At 40.7% G+C, this 25,324-nt stretch overlaps 1 protein-coding gene across 1 annotated transcript in view; it reads right to left on the bottom strand.

The window, feature by feature from the left end:
* The window catches only part of slit3 (slit homolog 3), a 220,386-nt gene that overhangs the window by 32,185 nt on the left and 162,877 nt on the right, over nt 1-25,324 (bottom strand). Inside the window, exons 10-22 of the mRNA XM_084549682.1 lie at nt 25,041-25,112; nt 23,890-23,961; nt 22,658-22,729; nt 19,817-19,960; nt 19,028-19,191; nt 15,590-15,740; nt 13,421-13,495; nt 11,743-11,886; nt 9,546-9,689; nt 6,906-7,069; nt 3,370-3,502; nt 1,209-1,277; nt 1,020-1,091 (exon numbers count right to left, since the gene is read on the bottom strand). Coding sequence (XP_084405808.1) covers nt 1,020-1,091; nt 1,209-1,277; nt 3,370-3,502; nt 6,906-7,069; nt 9,546-9,689; nt 11,743-11,886; nt 13,421-13,495; nt 15,590-15,740; nt 19,028-19,191; nt 19,817-19,960; nt 22,658-22,729; nt 23,890-23,961; nt 25,041-25,112 — 1,476 coding nt within the window. The remainder of the gene's footprint in view (nt 1-1,019; nt 1,092-1,208; nt 1,278-3,369; nt 3,503-6,905; nt 7,070-9,545; nt 9,690-11,742; nt 11,887-13,420; nt 13,496-15,589; nt 15,741-19,027; nt 19,192-19,816; nt 19,961-22,657; nt 22,730-23,889; nt 23,962-25,040; nt 25,113-25,324) is intronic.

Here is a 25,324-nt window from a genome sequence, read left to right as displayed (position 1 = left end):
TCACACTTTTATTTTGCAAAACAGCTAATGAAACTAGAAATGAATGCCAGGGAAGAGACAAGGATATAACATTTCTAGCCCAACAAGACAGTTTTTGCCTGATATATTAGTTTAGGAAAGTAGCCAAGACAACTTGCTCTAGGCTGAATGAAGAAATTACTAATCGAAGTAATTGATTATCAAGAGGCCTTTCTCATCTCTTCAGGTTCAAAAGTGGTGGTGTAGAAGTTCAAGAAAGGAGCTTAAAAGGCAATAAATTAAACCTGAATACTGGGAAATCTGATGTGGAAAGTGAGAATATGTCTCCACCTTCAAGCTTTAGTATAGTATGCTTAGCCAAAGCATTTAACACCAAAAAGTGTTCCAGTGATGCTATCGAGGAGCTGACAGTAGAAATATGTGGTCAGACTGGGCAGCTCCCAGGCGTAAATCGGTGCAACTAAATGAAATATGAAACAGGGAGTTCCTAGAAAAGATCAAATGTGCTCATTCACCCCCAGCTTTGGACATTCAAAAGCCAGCAACTTGATGCAAGGTCCAAGTAGTAAATGATATAAGCTAAAAGCAAACTCAAGATTAAACCAGTAAAAAAGGAATATTATGTAAGACTGAACAACAGTAAAGACGGAGAAGATAAGAGGAGGGACAGAAGGAGGAGACGAGCTAAAGCAAAATATTTCATCCTGTACTTAAAGTGTCAGAGGAGAGAAAAGCGTTTTGAGAAGATTACGAAAGGATTGGGAAGAGAAAGATTGCATATATTAGATGTGAATTACAAATGAAAGGGAAAAAAGAGCATTCAAGAATACAGATAGAAGTTGAAAAGCTGGAAAAGATAAAGAATACAGATGAAGATAGAGATGAGGAATGGGAGAGAAAAGGAGAAGTAGGGAAATAAGAAGAAAGAAGGAGGACATATAACATTAACATTATACACACACAACTCATGTATGTCATCTTGCCACTGGTGGACATCTGCTTATGTATGACAAGGAGCCTGTGTTGCTATGGACACTTACAGTGTAGCTAGTTGAGTCATGTTGCTGAAGGTGTACGAGGCCAGTGTACTGATACTGTTGTTGCTCAGGTCCCTGTGTAGAGAAACATACAGTGAACACACACGCACAGACACACACAGAGTATGCAGTTTTCTAAACTGAACAAGAGTTTGGCATAAGTCTGTTCAAGGTTATGTGATTGGTACGTACACCAGCGACAGCTGCTTCAGGGCGGCCAGCTCCTTGGGCACAGATGTCAGCATATTACCCTCCAGGTAACTGCAAGGAAACACGCATAGTTAATATGTTATCTACCACATATACACAAACAGAGGGATGTGGGGGTTCATTTTATGTCAACATAGCACATAAAAGTTTTGGTTTTGCAACTTATGTCACATAAAAGAGGACCTGAAGATGAGGGGAAGTGAGTAGTTGGGGATAAAGGTTGAGTTTGGGCTTGTGATAAGAGGTAAGAGGTGTAGAACCTTAATTCAACATATGTAATTTACCAGAAGAATGGATCATTTCCATTCAGGTGTGAGATGTGTGAATGTGATCCACACCAAATTCATTAATTCATTTTCTGTAAGCACCAGTACTCTGGAGGGTTTGTCTCTGGGCTAACACAATTAGACAGACAACCATTCACACTCACATGAACACCTATGGTCAATTTAGAATCACCACTGAACCTAACCAACATGTCTTTGGACAGTGGGAGGAAGCTGGAGTACCCAGAGGAACCTGGAGGAAGCTGGAGAACCCATGCCACACCACTGTGCCGCTCCCCACACCAAATTAAGGAGGGTAATAACTTAAGTAATGACTGACAGAGTTGGCTGAGACGACACAACAACCAGGAGACACATAGCTTTAACTAGATTTGTGAAAATATGCTAGTATATTTAACACTTTGCCTTTCATTAACCCAGAGTCCTACAGGGAGTGTAGTGGGATTCAGGGATTTGCCCAAAGAAAACTTTAACATGTGGTCAGGAGGAGCTGGATATCAAACTGACAGCCCTTGGATTAGGGTCATTAAACACAAGACTCCTTAACTTTTATAGATTGTGTGTGATGAACACATTTTTGAAAATCTGAAAAAGTTCATTTAGCTGTTTTCACTTTATTCCAAAATATGTGTTAAACATAAATACAACATGAACTTTATGGTCTTTCTTTCTTTCCTTCTGACTTAATGAGAATCAAGACAACAGACATATACACTCAAGCACACATACACATATTTTATGATGTGTTGGTCTCAACTCCTCTCTCTCTCTCTCTCTCAGGTCATAAGTAGGTCATGTGGACAGTATGATGGAGTGTCTTCTTCAGCCTGATCAATACCTAATCACTGCTATTGACCCAGAGCAGGCCTATTTCACAGCTAGAAGGGTTGCTGTGTATGTTTGTGTGCGTGCGGTTGTGTGAGCGCGCACACGTGTGCAGTAATTTACCTTTACTACTGAAGCTATTATTTCAAGGTTTTTTTTTCTTCTGAATTCGCTAATCGTGATTAACATAGTTTTAACCTTGTTTTATCCTACATCAATTACAACCATTACTATCACTACAGACATTTCCTTTATTGGTCTCTTAATTAAAAGGATTCCAGCTAGTTTGAAACTAACAACACATACAAGACAATTTACATTATGTAGCAGCTCTAATACACAAGAAAATCATGTGGCAAATAAGCCATTGGCAATATTCTGAAACATTTTTGATAGTAATAAAAGAATATAACTAATAATTTGTTAGTGTCTAGAAATGCACTTGATTATTCCAGACAGGAGCTGGAAACACCTGCAGTGCTCTGGTAAAACATGCACTTTGGCTTCTTTATAGATACGTTTGGTATTATGGAAAGCTATTAAATGCAATTAAATTGAATTATTTTCAAAAATACCAGCAAAACATTCACGGTATTCGCTCTAAACGTTAAGTGTTCTAGCAGTATAATCTCTTAAGTTTGCTCCGCAGACAGATTTCAAATATTCAAAGACTTATTCAACATCCCGAAGTAACACATAAACTCAGCACCTGCAGCACTCACCTTCCCTCACAAGAGAGCCATCAACAGGAAGAAACAGAGCATGTGTGTGTGTGTGTCTTCACTAAGTGATTTGCTAGTTCCCGAAGCAGCAGAGGGCAAACTGCTGCATCAATATTGCACTGCAGCAAAGTGTGACTGTGTGTTTTTATGCGCGTGCAGGTTTTGACTTTACATGTTGTTGGAGCGGTTTAGAGTTGTGCAGTGACAATGTGTATGTACATGTCTTCGTTTTTATCCTATCTATATGTTTGAAGAGGTACATCCCCGTGATGGCCTGTGTGTGTTACAGTGTGTGCGTGCCTGACTCACAGCTCGGTGGTGTCCTTGGGAATGCCCTTGGGCAGAGAGTGCAGCCCTCTGTTGCTGCACCGCACCACGCCGTCTGAGCACGTGCAGACGTCAGGACAACCAGACGCAGGAAGACAACCATTATCCTCAGCACCTGGAGATAGAGGGGGAAGAAATAGAGGGATATTAGAAAAGGGAAAGAGAAAAGGGAGGGAATGTGGAAAGAAGTGAGAGATAAAGACAGAGAAACAGAATAGGATGGAGGACAAAAAATATAGACAGAATGAAGCAAGAGGGGTTAAAAAAGTTTGGGCAAAAGAGGAAGAGAAAAGATTAAAGACAGAGCAAAGAGAGAAAAAGGTGTGTGTAGCGATTCAACTCCATTGAACTCTACACTCAGCACTTTTTGCTTTATAATCCATGTCAAACGGCCAGAGGCTGCTAAAAATCAGCCGCACTGATGTGTTTCAACATCTGGCACGGGACCTTCACCCAGGTCACACTGACATAAAAAATCTTTAGGTGATTCTATAAAAAAACAAAAAAAAAAAAACACGGAGCAGATGCGGTGGCAGGATGAGAAGCAACAACTTTAAAAAGTCATGTAATACAAAAGGAAGTTGACACGCGTGTGCACATGTAACCTGTATTGTTTGGTCAGACAGAGATGTAAATATCCTTCAGTACAAATGTTTTAACTTCAATAAGTCTTTGTCCTTTCCTCTTTGAGCAGCCAAATACTTAACATGTGACTTTAAATGTTAACAAGGGGGTTTTAATAGGCAACTTTTAGTCTCGCCGTTGAAGTGTTTTATAAAAAAATGGTTGAGTTAAACTCAACAGTTAGATAAGCAGCAACACTCCACACACATGGACGTGAACGCATGGTAGGGACAAAATTATCTGAGTGATTGTAATCATTCTAACACTCAGAGATAAGAAGGATCAGAGACCAGTGTAGAGTGTTGTTCTTGGCTTAGAACAGCTTCCATTTCCTTGATTGACATACATGCTACACACACAGCTTTAATCTAGCGCTGCAGTATGTAAATAGCTGAACTGTGGTCCCAAATGTAAAACAAGCTGACTTAAAACTATAATGAAGCATAATGAAGGCTGGACGCTGAGCCAATAATAACACAGCTGCAATCTGAGTTTGTCTGCAAGTGAGAAAGAGGAATAAGAAAGGGAAAGACCAAGTTTCTGCTCAATATGCCACAACGTGCTGATTTAATACTTGTGTTTGTGCGTGCACGTACATGCTGAGTTTGGTGCACAGTCAGATTTTTAAATAGCTCCCTCCTCCCTGTCCTTTGGCCATTTTCTCATCCACTTTGTAGTTTTCTAATTGTGTTAATGTCTAAATGTCGGGTAAATGGGCGCTTATGCACCGATGAGCGTGTGTATACTGTATGTGTGTCTAATCTGATGTGTGTAGCTTGTGAGTCCACAGGGAGGTGTAGCCGTGGGCTGACTCACTCTACAGTTGGCTGATTGAACATCTAAATGTGCGCTAAATATCTGCTCACAAATTCAATTAACTTTACCTTTCCCCCGGCTGCCTCTGGACACCTTAACAGTCATTTTACTCAACTATAAATAGACTGGACATGGGACCTTGGTTGTACGGGTGTGTGTAGGTGTATCCCTTTGCTTGTGTGTTCTTTTGAAAACTAGTTTCCACACACCTTCAGAGTGTGGACATTTTAGTATTGTCAGGTGGTTAGGTTTGGTAGTGACCTGACACCTTTAAGAAATGATGGGCATCCAATCAAAGAGCAAATTATGTTATATTGGTGATTACCTAGATCTTTGACTTCCACCATGAACTATGCATGAACTATACAATATTTTTAATGTATTTAATAATTACAGATTTAATTTTTCAATGTAAAACTCCTAACATATATTTTACATGAAAGATTTCCTCTCATTTAGGATTGAACAGACAGAGCATCGTCTTAGCACTGGAACATTAGTCTGGTTCATTATTATTCCAGTATATGGGGAAAACGCTCTGGCTTCTGGTCTTGGCCATGCTAAGCCTGGGATGCAGCAACAGTGCAAAATAGTGTAAGGTGAGGTACGAACAAAATTTGATAATTGGTGAAGGGAAGTGTGTTTAGACATCAGCTAGCAAGGAGCTCACTGGATTCATTAAAAAACACATGATATGCTATTATAAATTGATAACAGAAGCTTAAGGTGAGACTGGTGCATAAAATTAAAGTTAGACATTTGGGACCATTGTAAGCTCCTCGAGAATATAAATATATACTGTATATAGTGCCTGAGTGTGGTTATCGAACATCTGTTGGTGTGTTTTGTGTGTCTGTGTGCGCGCAAGATGCATGCATGAATATCCAGATCTGATACCATCTCAGAGTTTTCCTCACTTGAACCAGCCCAGCTAACTACTCTCCAAACTCATTTTCACTAAATGGTTGCAGCACAGCTACAGGAAATTACAGTAGAAAAGTATAATGAATAAAAGGGAAAAAAATGAGTAGGGTAAGGAGAGGCTGGGAGAGACAGTAGGGGAGCAAAAGGGAGATCTGAAGTGCAAAGCTATACAGAAAGAAAAACTGGGAAAATGAAGACAAATGTAATACGGGGCCAGACCACAGTTTGTCTATGGCGTCAAAGTTGGCGGCCAAGCCGACAGCCAAAGTCACTATATGCAGGCATCGTCGTGGTAACAGCAACACCACTGTGGAAACCACAAGCTGATGTCATTTGAGGCTGTTTTTTGCCAGTGGTTACTGATCATTCTGTCCTCACAATACCCCGCCGATGATGTGTGTATGTGTGTTTATCCGCTGGCCGAAGACATGAGATGATGGAAGGATGTTACACTTGAAATATCAATAAAATACAGAACAATTCATTATCTTTATTTCTGGCAGATGTAGGCTTTGTCTTGTGCCAGATGTTCTCTGTCCACTTCTGTTCCCTAACTGATTCTCCACTGCAGCAGGAAGATCAGGAAAGTTTCATTCTAAGTAATTCTAAGTGGTATTTTACTTTGCCATGACCAAACTCCATCTGTCATTAGACTATATCATAAAATATGTAGGAAATTGTTACCACATGCTATAATTTACTTGAAAAATGCAGAATGTGCTTAGTTATTGGATGAGTAAACATGATGCAAGGACATATTTAATTTACCTTTCAATCACTTGACTTGAGCTCTTATCTGCTCAGGACACATGGCTGCTGACTGACACGTCATTTATTTCTGGTTTAGAGCTGTGACCTTTTTGTTTCTCCAGATACTTGAGCATAATTTGAAAGGCTGGCTACACATCCCGCATACCTTCAAGACTAACACCAAGAATTAAGTTGTCATTTCCCCTATGGTTGTGCTTTATGTGTAAATGCCGTTATTTCCAATTATGTTTAATGATGTCTCACAGCAAGAAGGTTCTGGGTTTGAATCCATCGGCCGCCCCCGCCCACGTGACTCTCCAGAGGACAAGCGGTTATAGCAAATGAAAGAATGGAAGACAGGCATTTATCCAACAGTAACGGCAGAGAGGAAGAGAGGGTCGCACCGTCACATGTGAAGTCTGGGGTAGCCACGTCCTGGATGGGAATCTCCTTTAGGAAGGCTGGCTTCTGACAGCGAGGGTTTCCACTGACCACCCTGGTCTTCTTCAGCCACTGACCCAACCAAGCCAAGTGACAATCACACACGTACGGGTTGGACAGAAGGTTTCTATGGAAACAATAATGGACAGGCAAAGAAACAGAGAAATCACTGAATCAGAGTCGATACAAAAAAACAGACACTGATATAGGAACTGTTGCTGTACAATCATACTTAAATAATGTCTATTTCTTCACATTGTGGTAAATGAAATGCAAAACAAAATATGCATATGAAAAAATTTCCTTTTTTTTTTGCTGAGAGAGACTACCAGGCTTTAGTGTCTCCTAAATAAGAAGGTCCAGGGTATAATAATATTCACTTGTACGGTACAATGCAACATGAATAAAAGAGTTTTTGGCCAGTCACACATTTGAATAACTTCATAGGTGGAAGACAAAGAGTGGTATGGGGGAGAAGGGAAATGGAAAAAGAAAAGGTTATCTGTTGTTATTATTCATTTTGTAAAACACAAGACAGATGGAGACTGAAAAACTAAATGTGGCACAGGGAGAAGGAGGGGAAGAAAAGAGAAAAGGTTATCTGCTCATTTTATTCATTTTTGATCACCTCTCACTGCATTTTGTTGCTCTTGTAACACAGCCCATGCAATATTTATTCTGAGCCATTTTTAAACTGAAAAGGGTAGAAGGGGCGGCACATTCAAGACAGGCAGTACACTTAAGTTAAAGCTGCGTCAGCCATCTAAAATCTTGTGGCACATCCAAGGAAGAGATGGACAAAAATATCAAGGTTCTCTGTTGCAGCACATTGTCTTTTAAATATGATCAAATCAAGTTTAACTAAATATTTGCTTTAAAGAAATGTTTCACACTGCATAGGATATTTATGAATGAATCATTAACCTTCACCCTGCAGATGAGAACAAATGTGGGGGTGATGTTACAGTAGCTGATGATTACTTTGAGCAATTTTTATCTTCCTTCCATTGACATGAACATTTTAGTGAAAAATGTTATTGTGAAAAATATTCTTTTAGCATTACATCAATGAAAATATTAGCTACATATACAGTTTAAATGGTGACGTGGTGCTTCCATGCTGTGTCCAGAGATCTGCAAGCGACACACTGCCTTTCAGCTTGTCCACTGCAAAGTGTTGGTATTTGTGCAACTATATTAATGGTGTGCTGCAATAGATAGGGACACTTTATTTGCCCATTTCCTTGTAATGAATTAACCTCACTTCGTGACCAAACCTAAGCTAAATCCCTTCCTTCCTCTTCAGCGTGTTAATCTTTTAATTAAATGGACAAACTCTGTTGGGAAACAACGCACCAAGAATGGAGACACATATTAGCAAAAGAGAGAATGAACGAAACAGACGGGCTGGAAATAAAAACTATCCATCTTTCTTTCATGTCAGACAGCAAGCAAGTGTTTGAATACAAAATCAAGTGTTACAACAAAGACAATGAATAACTTTAAAAAAAAAAAGAAAAGAATGAATGGTGGCAAATGACAGGGAGGAGAGAAAAATAACATCTTTCCGTGTTTGTAGTGATAATAAGCAACAGCCTCAGTGAGCAAACTTGAGTTTATGCAACAACTCCCTCTACATTCCCCATTTCCCCTTTCTTGTCTCTGGTCTTTCCTCCCAAAAGACTCAGGTAGAAACTTGAATCAAAGATGACAGCTACACAGCAGGACAGAGAGCAAGAACAAAGGCAGAACAAGGGAAGGAAGCATGGAGGGAAGCAAATAAAGAGTAGATGATGTGAAGAGCCTTTCTTGGCATTGGAAGTCTCTCTTCCAAGAAGAGTATACATAAAAATCAAGCTACACATACGAAATACATTTCTTTTTATGGCATTAGCATCTGGTGGATCTGGACAGGTGTTTAAAGAAAAACACACACACAGGCACATCTCTCTTGCCGCCCTCTCTCTCCCTCTAACAATATCGTTAATGAGGCAGGTTTATACTTGTCATAACTTTAGCACATGGCAGTATTTGTGTACTTCTGCACACAGACTGAACACCAGCCAACAACCACACTCACTCCAAAATATGCCATCCAAGATGCTGTGTCCTGGTTGCAGCAGGTGTGTGCATCTTTGGGAAGGTAAAAAACAAAAACAAAAACAAGCTTGCAGATGTTCTTGTGTGTTCTTGTGTATTTGTGCGTGGGTGTGTCTGCGTGTGTGTGGGTGTGCTGATGCTAAAATGTATTTAGCTTTGATAACAAATGTCCTGGGATCCAGACCAATCTAAGTCGATAATGATGGAGAGCATCTGTGAGAGGAATCGTGTCCAGAGAGCAACATGTGTGCGGATGTTGCCGTGTGTGTGTGTATGTGTGTGTGGAAGTGTTGCATGGAAGATAACTCCCACTGCAGGGCTGAAAAATTAAGGGATTGAGAGGGAGAGAGTGCACGGGAGAGTGAGGGACAAAGAAAGACGCCGAGACAAACGAGAAGGGAGATACGATCAGATTTGAAGATAGACACAAATTGATTGTGACACACATGGAATGAAAAAAACAGAGGAGGAAAAAGGGAGAAATTCAGACAGATGGGACTCACATGGTGGACAAGGAGTGCAGGGTGGAGAAGGCTCCTGGGGCGATGCTGGAGATCCGGTTGTCGTACAGCGACAGAAGACGCACCGAGCTCAGACCCGTGAACGTGTTGTTGTCAATGCAGCTGATCTGGTTGCTCCGCAGCATGCTGGAAACACAAATATAATATATTTAGCAAATGAAAGCAAATACTTTGCGTTTGCACATATTTGCTTTGACTATAGATAATAATAAAATAGAGACTTTAAAGATTCTACATGATATTCCTCATTTTAGTTTAACCAGAAGGATGAGTGAGTCTTGTTATGTCCCGAGTTAATTAACACTTAGGATAGATAAAAAGACACAGCCAAAGAGATAAAAGGACACAACATGTAATTACAAGGACAAAAGATAAAACAAAAAGCAGGAGCCCCCATAAGGCAGCTGTGACAGACTCTGTAATATGACATTAGCTTTTGACATGCAGTCACGTGGGACCATGCTAAGTGAGTTAGTTAGCATTAGCAATCTCTGGGACGGGCTAACCTAGTTAGCAAGGCTATTACTGGAGCAGGGAGCCTCTTAACATAATACAGAGACAGCAATGATACCATTAGAGAGTCATTAGCTGGCATATGTATACATGATAGCATTAGCTCGTCATTACTGAGCATGCACAGACAACATTAGGTCATGATTTTGTACACAGTCCTGTAAACCCTAATTAGACGCTAGCGTCTTTATGGAGGGTGCCCAAATTAGAGCAACAACAATATGTATCATTAGCCTCGATTTTAGGGTGAGTGAGTAAACAATCCTCCCTTTTTAGTCTAGGGAAGAAAAGCTTCATCCATAATAAGTCAGAAGTTAACACAAGTCAGCTAACAATCGTAACCTCAGACAGTAAACGTAAAAAGGGACAGCTAAACTATACACTGTAAAATATAATATAAAGTCAGAAACAGAGACAACATGTGCTGTTCTACAAGTAAAAAGATGCAGCAACAAAAACAAAATACGACATAATGGCTCACTTGACCCCTTAAAATGTTCATGGTTGCTATATGGTGGTCTTGTTTTTACTTATGTGAAGAAGTCCTTTTAATTTTATTAAGGTTTTAGGTGAATTTATAGCGCTAACATTTATCCAGTGCCACATTGGCTTTGTTCTCGGTTCTTTTTATTAGGCTATGTTATAGTATAAGACACTGCCTGGCCAAAAAAGTCAGCGTCTGGATTTAACTAAGCATATAGGTACAAGCCTCCTATTGGATAATTACTGCATGGGTGATTATCTTTCAGCTGGAAAGAAGTTATTTAACCCCAACTGATGCAATGAGTAGCTTCTCATTTCTTAAACAACCATGTCAAACCATGTTTGAGAAACTGTAAGGATAATGGTGGTACAGTAACGCATTCGGGTAAGAAGAGAGGCAGATGAAGTGATGCACCCATCATGCCTAGTGTCTACTGTACAAGCCTGTGGGGGCAGTGCTATGATCTGGGGTTGCTGCAGTTGCTCAGGTCTAGGTTCAGCAACATTATGTGCCCAAAGAATGAGGTCAGCTGACTACCTGAATATACTGAATGACCAGGTTATTCCATCAGTGGATTTTTTTCTTCCCTGATGGCACGGGCATATTCCAAGATGATAACACCAGGAGCATGAAACATCATTTTTGCACATGGATTGGCCACCACAGAGTCCAGACCTTAACCCTATTGAGGATCTTTGGGATGTGCTGGAGAAGGCTTTGCGCAGTGGTCAGACTCTCCCATCATCAATACAAGATCTTGGTGAAAAATGAATGCATCACTGGGTGGAAATAAATCTTGTGACATTGCAGAAGCTTATCGAAGCAATGCCACAGTGAATGCATGCTGTAATCAAAGCTAAAGGTGGTCCAACGAAACATTAGTGTGTGACCTCTTTTTTTTTGGTGGTGACTTTTTTTGTTTGGCTGGGCAGTGGCCCACATGATCGATACCCACATAATACTGCAGAAAACAATCACACACACATAGACAGAGTGATGTTTCCATTACTTCCATTATCCTTATCCTAATATTATCCTAAACCCAACCTTAACCTAAGCCTTACAAAGTCTTCATGCTAAAATGTAGTAATTTAATGGATCACCTCCCTTTTCGAGGACAGTCCCCACCCGTTGTGAACAGATTCATATAAGCACAGTATGACTACTTTAAAATACACTCACAGAGTTTTCAGTCCACCAAGACCTTTGAACATGCGTCCCTGCAGTCCGGTTAGCTTGTTCCCCGTCAGCAGCAGCTCCAAAACTCCACCAGCTCCGTCAAATGCGCCGTCACGGATGTCCCTCAGCTTGTTGTTGCTCAGATTGCTGCAGGAAGTACAAAAGATTATGATGAACAAATGAGCTGTTTTTCATATTTAGGTCCTGTGTTCAATTTAATTACAGCGCACACACAGGATCACCCATGAAGTTGTTTACGCCAACTACCAAAGGGACAATAAAACCACACATGCGAACACTTACGAAAAAACACAACATCCCCAACTGAATTGCAGTAATCGGTCATGTCCCTTTACTAATAAATGTTAAGTCTTCTCTCTTTATTTTTAATGTCCTTGTCTTGTACAATAGATATTCTGATAACAGAGCTAGCTATGACAGTAACAACACACACAATAAGCATACACACATAAAAGTAAATGAGACAAGCGGTCACAGACAAATGAAAATGATTACTATCTCTCTTCCTTGCGCTCACAATGAGAGAAATGAAAAGAAAAAGAGAGCACTTGGTCACAGAGACAATAACTGGTGATGATAGCTATCACAACTACTGTAGCCTTCATCTGTACAGGAGCCAGTTTTGTGTTTCCACTTAATCGTCTTGGGAAGATGAGAGAACGGACAGCAGAAGATGAAGGGAGACGTTTAAAAAAGAACAAATGCAACTGCTGCTGACAAACTTTAATATGTAGCAGAGGAGAGTCAAACATAAGAGAAAATGTGAGGTGTGGAGAGACGAGGGAAGGAGATGAGGAAGAGAGGGAAGGAATTGAGAGAAGGAAAATGGAAATGAGCGCTAGCCAATCTATACCGTCAGTGACACTGCTAGATTGTTAGCAATTTCCTCTCCAATAAATCAACTGCTGGTCTCTGCTCTGTCTTTCTCTATCTCGCTCTGACACACACACACACACACAAACCTAGAGTGGGTTGTAGATAAGGACTGTAAATCTGAACCGAAGGCCCATCTTCCATTTCCATTTAATATTTGCTTCCTCCATACTTCCAACCCATGCTTCCCTTCTCTCCATCTCTGTCCCTCCCATCCCCTTGCTTGTCTTCAGTCACTCCTCTTCCTGTACCTTTCCCTCATGCCTCTCTTATGTTCACTCCTGCCCTCACTGCATGTACTGCTTTTTCTCTAAATTTTCTCTTGTTGTCATATTCCATTTTAGTTCTATTTTTATTAACACATTGTCGTTTAATGTTTGTCTGCTGTTAACCTTCATCCATGCCTTACTTTTCTCTTTTCTTTCTCTTGAAGGCTATTTCATCCTCAACTTTCCTTCTGTCCTCATGAGATTCTTTCTGTCAATGAACTATTCTATTACTGTCTTTATTTACCTTGAATATATTGAATGGAGAAGCATCCCATTAGGAATGACAAAGAAATGCGTGTCTAAAACATCCACAATGATTATCCTCAGATACAAAACATCCTCATTTTCTATGCACGTCACGCCCTTTTCAATATACCATTCTTGTTTTTTATGCAAAATAAAGAAAGGGAAACACATGGACAAAGACAAAGGGATAATAGATCATTAGAAAATAAAAAAAGAAATAAAACCATTACCAACATACATATTAGAAGTGCTTCTCTCAAACATATACATACATTTTCTTCAAGTTAGGCAGCTTCTTGAAAGTCCCTGTAGCCTCCAGGACGGCAATCTCATTGTCGTTTAGCCGCCTACAGAGAGGAAGATGGACAGAGGGAGGTGGATGCTTAGTCTTTCATGAAACAAACTGCTTTAGAAAACAGAACGTTCACACAGAGAGAGAGAGGCTGAAGGTGGTGGTGGGATGCTGGTTTGAAGGTTAAGAGGACTTTAGCAAGTGTTGAAGTACATGTTGAAGGAGAAGAGAAGAGAAGAGAAGAGAAGAGAAGAGAAGAGAAGAGAAGAGAAGAGAAGAGAAGAGAAATTAATCTTTTCTATGTAGTCATCAATACTCGCACTGCCCTAAGCCAATAGAAAACCGTTTGAAAGATAGGAAGCTAGACATCTGCTTTATTGAGGTAATTTGTACTAAAAGGGTGTCGCTAAAAGGATGCACTTTGTGTACGTGTATGTGTGACAGAGGTAGAGTCTGAGAGACTAAGGAAGAAAGTGAAAGTTCGGCTCAAGGGGACACTTTGTAATGAGACCAGGGTTAAGATGGAGCAACCTGGATGAGGCCGAAATAAGCTGAAATAAACTATTGTAGGGTGTTAAGTAGATCTGTAGATCTGATAGTGATACTGCTTTTACTGCTGGGATGATATGCATATTTTGAACCTCTTTACCGTGTGACCGGCAGTCGGAGATATCAGCTGTGACTGCATATTACATTTAACTGAGTGCAAACAATTCTCTTAAGACTGATTTCTTGCCAATGCCCTCATGGCCAGTGTCAAGGATTTTTATGGCTAGTGGAAAGAGTCACAAAGAAAGACAGAAAGATAGACTGATGAGAGAAAGAGGGCAAAAAATAAATAAGCCTTCAGTTGAACCACAACCTCCCCTGATTTCCCCTGATAAGGCAGGTTATAGGGCGCGAATGACGGCTCGCGCGTGTGTGCGTTTCTGTGTGTGCAGGTTTGTGGCCTTCAGAAACCTGCTGGTTGGTTGTGTTCTCAAGGAAAGGGAAAGAGAGAGAACCAGTGTGCTGGAAAAAGCAGAAACTTTGATGTGCCCTCCAACCAGCCATAAAGGACAAAATATATATTTCTGACAAGGAGCACCCTGGGGATGGATGGAGAGAAAAGGAGGGAGGATTGGAGGATACAAAGGTTCAAAGAGAGAAACAAGCAAAGAAAGAGACAGACGAATAGTGGCCTAACAGTGTGTGGAATACTGCCATTATTAGTTATCTACAGTGTCTGAAGCCAGGGCTGAATTGACCATTGTACAACTAACCTTCATTAGTAATAATGTGACACCTATCCTGCATCTTCCTTCATGCTGCTGTACTCCCCCTCTGCAGCTTTTCTCCATTACTACCATGGGAGAAGCTCTCTATCCCTCACCTACGTTTTAAAGCACCTAGTGATTCAGCATTATTAGGCGAAACTTCACTTCTGGCTGGATTCATATTTCCTTGCTGAAATTAGGACCGTATTGAATATTTGATCAAGAGCCAGGTGCTGAAAGTAACACAGGGGCTTGCTGAGTTTTGCACAACACGGTTTTCTTGTGTCACAGTTCTAAAACCAGCAGTACATCTTTTAGTCTTTAATGGATGGGTTGATCAATATTCTAATTGTTGCAGTTCTCTGTACGTATCACTAATGATATCAAAAGATTTTAAAATCAGCTTTTACATTCCAATACAGCATTCTTGTTACATGCTATCTGATAGTCCTTTGCCATTTTTCAGCTGTAAAAAGAACAATCCACGGGACTATTCAGTATTCTACTGTGAGACCCTTCACCAGACATGATGATGGCTCCTTTGGGACTCGGAGGAAGATGGAAAAGACCGTTAAGAGGCTTTTCGCTCTGGGAGCTAAGAATGAAAAGTGATATTCATGATACCCCACTAAGAGAGGGCGAAAGAGCATGTGCGTTGCATATGTGCATGCCTCTGCAGGTAAACAAGCCTATATGCTTCACTATTCAGCGCATTTGTGAGCTATAGAATTGTATTTGTGAATGTTTTGGTATGTGCATATGCCGCAGACATACTTCTTTACTGGTCCGTGCCACATCCAGAGTGTAGTGCTTTACAGTTTCAGCTTTGAGGAGCCTAACACATCGTTTTAAATCCATATGGAGTATAAAAAGAGAATACTTGCTATACTCACAGGTCAGTGGTGTGTTCGGGGATGTGTGGAGGTATTCGGGTCAGTTTGAGGTTGGAGCAGTCCACCACTGTGCCTTCACAGCGACATTTCTCTGGACATACCAGATCCTGGAAACACTCCCCACTTAGACGGCTTCGATAGTCCTCCTGACCTGCAGAGTAGAGGGAGATTGGAAGAAAGGAGAATAGAAAGAAAGTGACAGAATAAGGACAGAAGGAGGTGGAAATGTAAAGGTTGAGGGAGAATAAAAAGAAAGGGGAGACAGAAGGAAAGAGGAAGGGTTCACATTTACATATTATGACCAGGAACTCAAAAATAAAAATAAAAAGGTGACAGTTAAAATCTAATTAAATCAATATCACGCTAGATGAAGCAACATGTAAAGTATTCCTTCTTCTGCTGGCTAATCACATAATTAGCTTACCAGTAACGTGCATGGCAGGAATGGGCTACACCTAACTATATCTACTTCATCTGTTTAAAAGTACAGGTTGGTGGTGTTCCTGCAGCATTATAATGTAACATGCACGGGGCTGACTCAGAGAGGTAATTCTGCATCTCTAGGACTGTAAATCAAATTAACAAACAAATATCCAGGTGGTTTTATGGAATCATCTTGTAGATAAATGTGGTTTAACATCGGATGTTTTTGTTTAACAAGGTGAGCCAGAGACCACTTCTGTTATATAGATATAATGTGAGCAGATATTATTTATGGCCACAAGGCCCAGCAGAATGGACCTGGTTTACATCATGCAGCACTTTGTGTTTGTACACCACATACTGTACTCTCTTTAGAATTCTCATCATTATCATTACTACTTTTTCTTCTACTACTATTTTGCTCCCTCTCTCTGTCCATCTGTTCTCTGTCAATTTAACTTTTTCTGCTTCTCAGACCGTTCACTGGCAGAGACTACCTGTTCCTTCTTGTCATTGTTAAAGAACGTAAAACGGCCTCCCGTATTTAGGGGCCGCTTTCAATGCATGCTCTTGACCTGAGCTCAGTAAATAACCACTTCATGTTTTTATGAGAGATACGCCTAATCCTTTTCTGTTGAACGTTGCTAGTCTGCTTCTAACCCTGTTGACTGGTAAGTTCACGAAAAGGAAAAAGCAGGGAAGAAAATAAGGAAGTAGGGGGAAGGAGGGTGAAGGCCAAAGCAAAGAGCAGGGGGTGATTTTTTTTTTAACCTAAGAGGCTTAGTAGGAATTGGGGAGAAGGGTTTGTGCAGAGGTGGTAGAATCCGCCATGCTAATTGCCATTGGACAATTGGAGTGTAGAGAATTGTGTCACGAGCACTTATTTTTATGTGACGTGAAACACTCGGCAAGCAACGCCATGGTAACGATAGGAGCATTTAGAAGCTCGTCTAGAGATTTCCAATTTATGATGGCAGCAATCAAGGCAAAAATAGATGGTTTTGAATTCACTTAAAAGTGCCCTATAAAGTTTTTGACCACCGGTAGCACCATGAAGCAACAATTTCAGGTCCCTGTTTAGTCTATGTTGCACATGCACATGATGCAACCATGTTCAAGTGCAAGCAATGTATTCCAAAAATCAACCGTTGGTCCATGCCAAGAAATAATAAATGATGTGCCAACAAAAAGGAAGAAAGAAGAAAGTGGAAACTAGCAAATAATGCACATATTAAAATCTTAAAAAAACGTCCAAATATTTCATGGGGAAGCAAATGCATTGTTAGAATCCAACACAATGATACACACAATTACTTCTGAGTTTGTTGGTTTACAACAAAACTCCACAGGCCACTGACTAGTAAACACCAGTTAGTTAGTTAGGTTATGACTGACGCGCTGATTGATACCGTATTTTAATGTCCAAAAGTCTCTCTATGGCTCATTCCTTTGCGCCACAGGTAGAGTCGAATGTATCAAAAGCCCTAAACACACAGAGGTTAAGTGTTTGACCCCCAGTTTTTTGCTCCAAGGCGTGTGATTGGCTGGGAGAGGCAGGTAGGAGTGTGCCAGGCGGTCCCTGGCGCTTGACGGAACCATGTGATGACACAATAGGCGGGGCCACATGGTTAGATCAAGCACAAGAGACAGCTGCACGAACCAATCAGAATGCAGGTCCACACAGGAGGAAGGCGGGGCAACAGAGAGCTGCACCAATCACTCAGGGGGCAGGGTCCATACAGGACAGGAGAGGCAACAGACAGCTGCAGATCCGCACAAGAAGGGGGCGGGACCAGAGAACTGTCCACCAATAGCAAAAATGTCCACACAGGTTTCTAAAGAGGAAGAGGAGACGCAGGGAGAGGAATGGGACTGCAGAGAGGAAGGGCCAAAGCAAAGACGACAGCCACAATCAGCCTTAGGTCTTTTGTAATAGTTGTCTTGCTCACCATTTCTATAAACTAAACATGTAGCACATGTGCTCATGACACTGCAGACCACACTGGATAGAACGATTTTCTGTGTTTTCTGTGTTAGGTTATGCTGTTAATGCCCAGTTTTATTCTTTGACCAGCCATTTCAGAAATGGGGAGGGCTGGACAGGTTATATAACAGAAATCAACCTTTGTAAGTGCATGAATAATGACAGTTTTTTAATTTCAGCATTGTAGAAAGGCTGAGCTTTCAAGTTTCTAATAAAACATCTCTTATTGCAGGTAACACTTAGATAACACAAGCGAATCCCATTTAGCACCCATCATTCATTTGCTTTCAGGCAACAACTGTTTGTATGTGACTTTAAAAAATTAATTTTCCAGTGACATATTAAACAATATAATATATAAGACAGGGAAACAACGGGAAGGGAGCACAGAGAGAGACTATGTTACTGTGAACTGCACACCAATACAGAGACAAACAATGTTTTACAAACTGACACAAGTGGGCGATCAAACTCTGTGGCCAGTCCCTGCTGGGTTAGTTATTGTGCTGCTTCAATATACTGAATTGGTCTGTGTTGTAATTAGTAGAAGCCATGGCTCTGAACAAAGGAAATAACATTAATACAACAAATCAGTGTCTGTGTGCGCGCTTCAGTAATGGCATTGTTGTTTTCTTACACACCTTGTCAAACAGCAGTGTATTTAAAACGTGGATGGCTGCTGCCATCAAGGAGTGGTCTGGTCTAGGTGGGGGGTACATGTCTAAGTTAAATCCACATGAATGCCAGGTCCAAAAGTTTCCCAGAAGAACACTGTATTGTCAATGTTATTTTCTTTCTCCTGCCAGTGGTTTTAATGTTGTGGCTGATTTGATGTAAATAAAACAGCAAACACATTTTAAGGTAATGGGGGTTAATGTATTTGGAAAGTTGCAAACCCACTGATAATGTTGCCATAATCTAGCCAGCAAACTAGGCTTAGAAAACAGTTTCATTTAGTGCGGGGATGTACAGTGGTTTCCAGGACGCAGTGTTGGTGCGTTTACGAGTGTTGGTGTGACTTAATAACCTACCTGTGCACCTGAACTTCTTTCCTTTGACCTGGCTGATTCGTTTGTTAGCCAGCCTCCTGGGATGACTGCAGCGTGCTCCACTGGTCTCAATTGGGTTGTCAAACAGGTAGTCTGCTAGCCACTTCAGGTGACAGTCACACATAAAGGGATTCTGGGCCAGATGACTGAAAGAGAGAGAGAGAGAGAGAGAGAGAGAGAGAGAGAAAGGAGAGAGAAGAAGACGGGTTTGTTGAGAAAGTATTGGTGTTAGAATTAACAGCAACAGTCTTCACTGATTAACCAGAGGAAGAGGATAGCACACACATACTTAATCACAGGAAAAATCTGTTTCCTCTGTTTGGATAAACATTGATATGTGACTTCATGTGTTAAAACACTTGCTGCAATTTATTTGCATTAATTAGCTATGAATCTTTTCTGAAGCCACAGGGATGTCTTCAATTCAGTTTGTTTCTTTTTGCCAGTCAAATCCTAAAATATTCAAATTTTTGTTGCATATAACAAAGACAAAAGTAAATGCAACATTTATAGAAGCTGGAACCAGAATATCTGGCATGCTGGAAAGAAGCTATTACTTGGGAATCCCAAACTATTCCCAGACCAAACGGATACCCAATCCCTCCAGTGTAATCTGTGTCTGCCGCACATTTTTTACCCAGTTGAACTTTCCCGGGATACCTCCCTGGAGAGGCATCCAGATGAGTGTCCAATTAATTTTCTGTCAACTGGATTAATCAAGCAACTGTTGCAGTTTTAGTAAAAACACATTCAAAACATTACTACACTCACAGAGTCTTGATGGAGCGCAGAGGAGCGAACAGTCCTTTACTGATGGTTTGCAGCTTGTTGTCGTACAGTGAGAGCAGGTTGAGGTTCTGCAGGTCTTGGAAGGTGTTGACTCTCAAACAGTTAATTTTGTTGGCATTCAGCAATCTGTAACGCAAGGAAGAGCCATTAGCATTCGTTGTTCATCTGGATTTGTTTTGTTTAGATTTATTATCTCTGTGCTCAAGACAAAACATAAACACAGAAGCAGATAATGAGAATTTATTTTTCCCACATGCATCTTTGCTGCAAAACCACTACTTTCTCGCCCGTCCTTACTACTCCTTCCTCAGTCCCTCCCTTAAGCCGCCCCTCCTTTCCCTGCTCACTCATGATTATATTTTTTCTGGCCGTGACACATAAATCTGAAAATTGCGGTTTTATACTTTTTCACTTTCTCTCCTGGAGCAGGAGGGGGGATATCTACCGTTGGACGTGAGAGTGTAATATCTTGTTTTGATGAGAGAGACAGATGGTGAGGGAGAAGGGAAGGAGGACGAGGGGAGGTAGAAGAATGGAGATAGGACGGGGGGAAATAATGGAGTGAGACAGAGAAGGGGCAGGTGAAAATTTAATTTGGAGTGACATAGATATACATTTAAGCGAAGGAGGCTGACAGGCAAAATGGAGAAGAGAGGCAATGGGAAATGAAAAAAAATGTGATGGAGGGATTACGTAAATGACAGGAAAAGTTTTCACCTCTACCCCTTTCTCCATCTCCGTCCTTTCATAAGTGCACTTCATTAGCTAATATATCCAGGTTGTCAAGTTCTTTCCTTGTATTTTTGTGCCATTTCACCGTTTTTGCTTCTTGTCGGTCTCATTTTCCACCTTTTTGTTCTTCTCTTTCACCCTGATTTCTTATGTTTTGTTAAATTCTGTTTTCATCCCCTTCACACACACTCAACTGTCTGTTCTTTCCCTCTTTTCTTTCTTCCTTTCTCTAACTAACTCTGCGTTTGGTGCAGCGGCTCGGCTTAATTTTCTCCAGCCATCCTAACGAGCGCCCGTGCTGGCACATCCTACTTATACATCCACACGCGTTCACAGGTGATGCATGCACACACATGCTGCTCTGCGACATATCCACGCCTCATTAGGTTGACTCACGGGGGGAACTAATTACTTGAAACTGCACCAGTAAAGCAAAGCAGCACAGAGAACATAAACAGCAGACCAGTAGCCACACAAAGCAATAAACCCGTCTTTGCCACGGGAGGTTGACATCCGGCTCGGTTCACCGGCGAAAGCTAAATCTAATTTATGATTATGACACCATATGGAAGAATCTCGTCATTTTAGACTGACCGACTTTTTCGGCAGCAAAAAAGACATATTCCTTCCTTTATCCTGTTGAACGAGCGCCAAACTCCCACAGGCTGTGTCTTTATAGAACGAATGATGTGGTACAGTGTGAATATCCACTGGCCGTTTAGTAATTTATTTATTCATTGAATAAACCACTCACGAAGGCACAGAAACGAGCTTGAATCATCTGTTAAGGGATCATGCGTGCTCGTATAAACAAATATAAAGCATCCAGTTGTTTAGCACTTTATTGCAGCATCATGAGGTCTGAGGGAAATGCTTTCCCCACTAAGGCTAAATGTTAATGATGTCATGCATACACTGACATGAAAACACAAGGTTTTATCTCTCCCTGGTTTTCTACTGCGTTTATATGTTCCTCCATATCCATCTTCTTCCCTGTGTGTCGTTTTTTTAGTCGTTCAGTTCTCATCCATCCGTCCATTCATTTATCTATCCGTCCACCCCTTTCTCCCTTTCTCTCTCTGACTATGCGCCTTGCATCCAAATGATCCACCTAAGCCCGTAAAAGGTGTTTGTGGGTTAGAGTCACTCATCCTCATTCTCTTTGCTTCGCTTCACTTTACGACGGAAAAGCCCAGAACATTAGCTGTTTCTGCAGTGGACTGCGGCATTTGCAAGCACCATATGCCACATACAGTACTTATGTAGCCGTTACAGAATTCTTTTACTGCATGCCGAACCACAGCTGCACTTTGAATCTATGCCCACGAGGAACTATTCAGAAATAATAGCTTTCCTGGAAGAACCCACCTAAAGTTAGAAGAACTACAGTTTTTATTGCGGCGCACAAATTTTTTTCAACGTTGAGCATTTTAGGAAACACGCCTCTGCAGACACACACGTGATGAGGACATATGGAAGGGTAAATCATGAAGAGAAGATTCTACAGTGGTTGCCACAGTGCTGCAGTAATTATTACTAAGAGGATCTTGACACTGTGGATAAAATATTTGATGCTTTCTTCTTTATGGAATTAGCAACAAATATTGAAGCAATAATAACCCATAACATTAGCCTGAGCTGTGATTCAGGTCCAAAGATGAATAAGGCTTTCTTTTTCTCTAGAAAATGTATGTCACTGGCAGGTTAACAGTTAAATTATACCAAATAACAACATACTACAACACAAGTAAATTATGGCACTTATATATTTTGTGTATAGTATTTTCATGAATATTGAGATCTCCAGGAACAGATTTTTGTGCTTACGCAACTTCAAAGCATAATCAGTTCTGAAATTAAGCCACAAAGCAAACATGGTCTGCACTTTCTTCATATGTCATGACAAGTGGTTTCTATTTTCCAAAACAAACTGAAGGTGCACACAATTTAAGACCATATTCTCACATTCCAAAAAAACAACACAGTGTGTCAGGCTTTTGTTTACTGAAAATGCGTTTGTTGTTTCCTAGGGAGATCACACACATACATTCAGGTACACTCACAGCAATAAACCAGACGGACAGTACTTACAGCAGCTGCAGGGAAGCCAGTCCATCGAATAGCCCCTTAGGCAGCTCAGTGATCTTATTGCCATACAGCACCCTGCAAGGACAAAATAACATAACTTAGTATTTAGTGTTTACAAGGTGATCTCAGTAGTTAAATGTTTTCTTTCTATTCTTTGTTACTTTGGTACTAAAATAAAACTGCCTAATTTAAACCCATTCACTCTTCTGTTTTCTCTGCCTGATCTAACATCAACGTTATTGTGCCAAAATTCCTGGCATGTAACATGTGATCTGAAATTAGATGGGTGGCTTGGTAAAATACTTTTATTGGTGTCCTGGACAGTTTTCCTGTTGATGCTGTTCAGACTTTGGCAGTTTTGATCATACCTTTCTCATGTTTTTACAAACACTTGAGCTTAGAGATTATCTGGGAAAAAATAAATAAAAAACTGACCTAATTTGAAGGTACAAGATTTTCATCTTGTATTAAATCCATTACAAATATTAAGCCCTTCCAAAGGCAAAGAAAGACTGTCAATGTAACAGCACACTCACTTAGCTGAAAAAAGTATTTTAGTGAGACGGACCAAAGGAGTGTTGCAATCAAAGACAAAAAGACTGCCTGTGTCAATTGGAAGGCCCCCCCCCAAAAAAAAAGCACTCCCAGCAGAGTCATTTCACACTGAGGCTTTTCGCGCCAAGCACCCTGTTTTGGACCATTTATCTCATTTGATTGTCAAAAACTGAAATTATATTTGAGATGTGCTTCCAGTTGCAGCTGCAATCATTTAATTCACTTGAGCAATTTTATACTTTGCCACATCGCGCCTCAGCAGGCCTCTAACACAGAAGTCGAGCGTCTCGGTGACAGTCCTGTACGCTAAGCTGGCTATTATGGGTGTGTGTATATAAGTGTTCAGTCCTAACACCCAGTAGAGTTCACCTTGTCTGCCCCTTCTTGTCTGTCTGTCTGTCTCATTTTCATGCTCCAGATTGATTCAAATTAAACTGTCCTTCATGTTCTTATCAGATTCACCCTCAGAGACACACATGCACGGGTGATTACAGGCACGTACAATTACACACATGCGGCGCACACGTCCACACCCCGCTGCATTGTGTTCCAGTTGTCAACATTGGCTGTGACAACATTTTTATTTGCTTAATGTCTGGAAATGCAATTACTTTCCTGTCTGGATATGTGTTTGTGTACATGCCTGGGAGTGCTTGCGTATATACGTGTGTCATACTTACAGGGAGGTGAGCGAGCGAAGGCCGCTGAAAGCGTCGGCAGCTATGTCAGAAATCTGGTTCTTACTCAAGTCACTGGGGAGAGTGAGGGAGGGAGAGAGATTATTGTAATACACAGTAATGGGGTTCATTCGGTGTGAATGTCCTAGAACTGTCTGACAAATGATCATGAGAGAATACATCATCTTAGGTCAAGGCAAGGGGACAAGAGCAAAAAAAAAAATTAAGAGGGGCTGACTGTGCGAGTAAATGAGGGAGGGAGAAGGAGAGAGGGAAAGAGAGGGAGAAAGAGTGATGGACAGAATGGAGAAAAAATTGAAGCGACAGAAAGGTGAGAAAGAGAGAGAGAAACTGGAAGCAGTGGCATGTTAAGTGCAGTTCATGTCATTCACTTCCACTGCACTGTAAGATATATTATTAAACACTGCTGCTGAGGTGAGGTTAAAACTGTGTGTGTGTGCATTGAAAGGTGAGCAGATAACTGTACAACATTTGAATGCAGAAGACATGTTTTACCTAATGACTAAAGGTAAGCATTAAAAAGATTTTATTTTGTATTATATAGTATTTGATACAGTCTGGAAATTTTAATTTCACTCATTTATTTGTAGTTACCATCAAGCTCTCTTGAAACTTGATGCAAGACAACCCTTTGGCCCCTGATGAATAAATCCCGAAGACGCCAATGCTTCAAGCATTAACTAGTGTTAACGATATTCTTATGCCAAGGAAGGCCCTTAAATGTGGAAATAACTCATACATAATTACACTATAATAATTACGCCATTTTTTTCTTGATCTTGGCAGTGCTGGATAAAATCCTCGAACATCTGGTCGCGACCATCAGAAACCCTTTTTTGCACTAATGTAATTTTATCATGCTATTGAATAATTCAATTTTGAAAACATACAGCATGATTAATGGAGACTGTAAATTATAATATGGAAGTTCTGGGTCTGGGTTAGCTCAGTCCCGCCTTGCTAACTCTGAGGTTGATAAACAGAAAGTTTTAGGTTGGTTTGAAATGCGTGGATGCAGTGTAAGAAAATCAGTGGTGGCATTTAACCCCAAATGTCAGTTAGTCTAATGCAACCGACCTGGCTAAAAAAGAAAACATATACATGCATATACAGTTATATTCAGGCAAACTCACATCCTCTTTAGCTTCTTGTAGGCAGAAAAGGCTCCAGCTGGGACGCCTTTAATCAAGTTCTGCTCGAGGCGACTGGAAAGAGAGAGAGAGAAATAGTTAAACAGGGAAGAGAGATAGCTGATGTCTAAAATAAAAACATAACATTAAATGAAAGACATTTTAATACACCTCCATAGACAGCACACCATGCATGACATGTAGTAAGTTCCTTTTTCTCTCCTTCCAAGGAAATCATGATGCCCTTTTACTCCACAACCTCAGTCAAGCAAGTCAAGTGCAGAAAG

Source organism: Chelon labrosus (assembly GCF_963514085.1).
Source record: "Chelon labrosus genome assembly, chromosome: 8".
NCBI classification, from domain to species: domain Eukaryota; kingdom Metazoa; phylum Chordata; class Actinopteri; order Mugiliformes; family Mugilidae; genus Chelon; species Chelon labrosus.
Note: the sequence above shows the minus strand (reverse complement) of the source record. Positions and strands in the feature narration are given on the sequence as shown.